A 5,000-nucleotide genomic window follows, 5' to 3' on the forward strand; every position below is an offset into this window, starting at 1 on the left:
TACCTTACTCCTTTACCTTACTCCTTTACCTTACTCCTTTACTTTACTCCTTTACTTTACTCCTTTACCTTACTCCTTTACCTTACTCCTTTACCTTACTCCTTTACTTTACTCCTTTACTTTACTCCTTTACTTTACTCCTTTACCTTACTCCTTTACCTTACTCCTTTACCTTACTCCTTAACTTTACTCCTTTACTTTACTCCTTTACCTTACTCCTTTACCTTACTCCTTTACTTTACTCCTTTACTTTACTCCTTTACATTACTCCTTTACCTTACTCCTTTACCTTACTCCTTTACCTTACTCCTTTACCTTACTCCTTTACCTTACTCCTTTACCTTACTCCTTTACCTTACTCCTTTACTTTACTCCTTTACCTTACTCCTTTACCTTACTCCTTTACCTTACTCCTTTACCTTACTCCTTTACTTTACTCCTTTACTTTGGTGGAGAGAAGAAACGGTGGAAACTCTCTCCACTGAACACACTATTAGCCCACATATTTAATTTCCTTTGTTAAACACAAAGATTTGCTTCAAAACTGTTTCTAACTTCAGCTCTAATCTCATAAATCTCTCTAATCTAATAAAAATTACTGTTGCACTGGTCTGAAAATACCGACAGATCACGGCAAACACATCTTGCACCTTATTACGCTGAGTGTACCCATGATGTTTTGGTCTAAATAGTGCATTAGCAGCCTGAATGCATGAATCTTCACCTGTCTAGGGTGGGTGGCGAGGGCAGATGTCGGTCTAGTTGTTTCTTCATGGCTGGACTCTGAATGAAAGCCCCGTGGTCAGACTTCTGCCGCAGCACTTTCGGCCGTTTTCCTGCTGCCACAGCACAGGGTGACGGACGCTCCCGGGAGAACAGAATTCGACCGATCAGAGGAGAGCCATTAGGAGCTGTGGGCGGAGCTGTGGGCGGGACCTGTGAGGTGGAAGGGCGTGGCTGTGGGTGATGAGGGGTGTGGCCACCCAGACGTGCTGCGACCCCATTAGTCAGCCGAGGAGTCCGAGGAATTCCTGCAGCGGGTGACGGAGGCGTCGCCACTGAGACAGAAGTGAATGGCGGGACACTCGAATGAGGAAGAGCGTGAAGACCCATCGGCAGTTCCGCTTCTTTCGTCAGTGTCGTCGCTGTATCTGTTAAACCTGCAGACAGATCATAAATAAATAAATATATGGTGATTATGAACATGCACAATATTGATGATGCGATCACTGCCAAATATAGTTAATAATCATTTATTTTGCTTTACTTTAAAGTGCTAAAGAATATTCAGATTATTAGGGGTGTAACATCCCGGATCGGATCGCATTACGGTTTTTTAGTCAAGGATCGGACCATTTCTTGGATCATCCAAAAAGAAGAGGAGACCAATGTAATTTGCTTCCCATTCATTACAGTAACAGCACTGCAGGACACTTTTGGTTTGGGAATGGCTGATGTTTCTGCTCTCTCTCTCTGATGGGTTCGTTCTGTGTTTTCAGCCTAATGATGGCTTGCTTGACTGACAGAGACCGCTCTTTGGATCTCATCTTGAGTTGACAGTAACAGAATCCAGATGCGAACAGCACACTTGAGATGAACTCAGGAGCTTTTATCTGCTCATGGTAATCAGGATAATGAGGGAATAACACACACCTGGCCATGGAACAGCTGAGAAGCCAATCGTCCAATTTTTTTGGACCCTTAACAAGTGGGAGGCACATATGCAAACTGTTGTAATTCCTACAGCGTTCACCTGATTTGGATGTAAATACCCTCATGTAAATGATCATAGACAATTGTGTAGGTGTATAGAGCAAATAAATGTTAGAATTGTGATGAAGTCCAAATATTTATGGAGCTAACTGTATACTGTCATATTACACAGACCTTCCATAAATAACTACAAACGTAGTCGCAGATCAGGGAAATTCCAAACTGAACCAAAACAAATGATTACAATTGGCTAGGATTGGCGATGAACATTGGGAAATGTGCTTAAATTAAATTTTTTTTAAAATTGGAACAAGAAAATCTGATACAATAATAATAATATAAAAAATTAAATAAACAATAATAATAATAATAATAATAATAATAATAATAATAATAATAATAATCGTACCTTTAGACAGTAGATGATTGCGTACGAGCAGTAGCAGTTCCTTCTCTGGAAAGGAGATGCGCGACTGAGCCACCACATTAGCACGCTGCAGCCGCGCCAGTGAAACGTCAGTACCGATTAGCAGCGGTTTTCCAGAAACACGTTCGATGAGTTCAGCTGCATATTTGCAGAAGCGCACGTGTTCACTGCGTTTGTCCTGCAGCACCGGCTCCTTCATCAGCTGCTGGATCTGCCCGCTGCTGAATAACGGCAGTTTGCTGATGATCTGTCGTACCGCTGCACTGCGTGCTAGCCCCACTAGTGCTTTACAGGCTAGCGCGCGCACCTGGTCGGCGTCGGTGATGGGCATTTTAATGGTGAGCAGGGAGAGCAGCACTTTAATGCCGTTGTTGGACTGAACCACGTTCCACATCTTGGCCAGCACGCTCTCGCTGGCGCGGTGGGTTTGTGGCAGGCGGCGGCGTGGCGTTCCTGAGATGAACTTCCCGATGCTGGACACGCGCTTGTCTGGAGCACAGACGCAGTTTATGACCACCTGCAAAGCCGATTTCTGGATTTCAGCATCGTTTACGAACACTTCTCCCTCCGCTACCACTAGCACGATGCTCATACCTGCACAACACAGAATATAGTCAGTGTTACATTTAAGATAGGTCACTTTAAACGCTTTTGGAAGAGCTGCTGAACAATGTAACAAAACATTTGAATAAATTGATTAAAAAATAAATAAATAGAAATAAATAAAACAACATCAAATGATTTTTTTCAAATTCAATTAAATAAAACGTTTTAATTGAAGAAATAAAATAAAATACAAAAAAAGTATTAAAAAATTTTATTAAAATGTAATTAAATAAAATTAAATAAATAAATAAATAAACAACATCAAAACATTTATTCAATTAAATAAAAAAATAAATCCAAAATAAAATAAATTTAATAAAAAAATTATATTAATGAATGTAATTAAAGTAAAATTAAAAAATAATAAAATAAATAAAGTACAACTAAATTACATAAAAAAAACTAAATTAAATAGTATTAATATAAAATAAATCATAAATAAATGAAAATTAAATTACATAAAAAAGTAAATTAAAAATTAAATTAAAATAAAAAAATATAAAAAATGAACGATTAAAATAAAAATTTATTCATTTTTTTTTAAATTACACTAAAAATAAACTAATTTAAAAACACCTGTGATAGATAAAGAATAAATAATGCTTGAATAAATTAATGAGCCATGCTTTTGTTTCAAGTTCATTTCAGACTATTAAATCCTGATTAAATGCTCCTGACCGACTGTGGAGATGGTGGATCCGCTCTCGTCCAGCACGGCCACATTCTCCGACAGCAGCAGCTGAGTTTTGGGAATCACCGTCAAAATACTCAAGATATCCAGAGCGTACCTCACCGTGTCGGCCCTGAAACACACACATTCACCACAGCAGAACACACACTTAGGGGCCGTTCACACAGCGTGTGTTTTCCCTCTCCAGCGCACTACTTTTATATTGCTTTTTCTATGTAAACACACGCTTGAGGTATGTGTTTGACCGTTACTCTTGCGTGGCTGAACTAGGGTATTGCACTCCTGGATTAAAGCACATGCAAGCGCAGGTCCTAATACTGATATTATTTGCTCATTAATAACCTCATGTGGAACTCTGAATCTGCGTCTCATTTCAGAGTCTGCTACTGTCCACCAGAGGGCGCATTTCAGTCACAGACGCATGCTTAGAGAGCCTTTCTGACTTAATGAATGAAGTAAATACGCTGTTTTTTAACATCTGGGTGCTGAAATACATATGGCTAAACTGGCATTGGGGGGGTTAAATGATTGAGTGTGAAAATAAAGCTGCAGTGCTGACCTGCCGTAGTACGTCCTCCAGTCGCAGGCGATGGAGATGAGCTGCAGCAGCAGATGCACACAGGACAGCTTGTGGAAAACCTCTGCAGGCTCCCAGTACAGACGCACCGGACCGAACTCCATCAGGAACTCCACCATCTCCACCACCTGCTCATGGGTGTAGGAGCAGGCCTGCAGACACACACAAACAAACACATTCAACATTTATACAAGAACAACCACAAACAGATGATGAACCTCACTGTATTCAACACGGATTCGTGTGTGTGTGTGTGTGTGTGTGTGTCAGTTGTACCTTGTAATAAGGCTGTGGGTGAATGAGGGCTCCTCCTTCTGTTCGCTGCAGGGATTGTTTGACCTGCTCCACTTTAATGGCCAGGTGAGCCTCGAAATACCTGCGCAAAGCCATACAGGTGTGTTTGGCCGTCTGCCTGCTGGAGAAGATCTCGTCATCGCTCAGCAGAGCACCCTGATCCTCTGGGTTCAAGATCTCAAGAGTGCTGATCTACAACACACACACAAACACAGAAAACAGTGTTAGAATATATATTTAAAGGGCACCTATTATGCAAATAGCACTTTTTTGTGAGGCTTAAACCCAGTTGTGTGTCTGTCAGCAGTGTGTGAATATCTCCAGCCTCTAATGGTAAACATTTTTTGTGTTTGTTCTAATCAGACTTGACCAAAACAGTCTGCAGAAACGCTTTGACTGACATTTTCCCTTTGTACGCATCATCAAAGCCCCGCCCACTAGTGCCCATTTCCCCCTTATTAGCATAGGACGTCAGTCTTGATTTGAATCTGCCACTATGCTGACATAAAGGCATCTGTAGCTCCGCCCTCTTCTGAAAAGAGCACAAGCTTATTTGCATTTAAAGCGACAGTCACCAAAACACCACAATTAGAATCAGAACCTGAAAGTTTCAGAGAGCTGGAGGACATCATCTGTGTGACTCTCAGCTTAAACTAAAAACCCACACATCAAAGACTAAATTTACGTCTTTA

The 5,000-nt window shown here is 40.8% G+C and overlaps 1 protein-coding gene across 4 annotated transcripts in view; it reads right to left on the reverse strand.

The window, feature by feature from the left end:
* dcaf1 (ddb1 and cul4 associated factor 1) overlaps nt 1-5,000 on the reverse strand; it is a 35,479-nt gene that overhangs the window by 14,683 nt on the left and 15,796 nt on the right. For 3 of the 4 annotated variants that reach the window (XR_012384811.1, XR_012384812.1, XM_073911335.1), the window contains exons 11-15: nt 4,291-4,500; nt 3,997-4,166; nt 3,425-3,549; nt 2,123-2,734; nt 725-1,160 (exon numbers count right to left, since the gene is read on the reverse strand). Coding sequence is in view for 1 of the 4 variants with exons in the window: in XM_073911335.1 (XP_073767436.1) it covers nt 725-1,160; nt 2,123-2,734; nt 3,425-3,549; nt 3,997-4,166; nt 4,291-4,500 (1,553 nt within the window). In the remaining 3 variants the exon portion in view is untranslated. Of the gene's footprint in view, nt 1-341; nt 1,161-2,122; nt 2,735-3,424; nt 3,550-3,996; nt 4,167-4,290; nt 4,501-5,000 lie in introns of all 4 variants that reach the window. The other variant, XR_012384813.1, reaches the window with a different exon arrangement.

Source organism: Danio rerio, chromosome 8, assembly GCF_049306965.1.
Source record: "Danio rerio strain Tuebingen ecotype United States chromosome 8, GRCz12tu, whole genome shotgun sequence".
In the NCBI taxonomy this organism is placed as follows: Eukaryota; Metazoa; Chordata; class Actinopteri; order Cypriniformes; family Danionidae; genus Danio; species Danio rerio.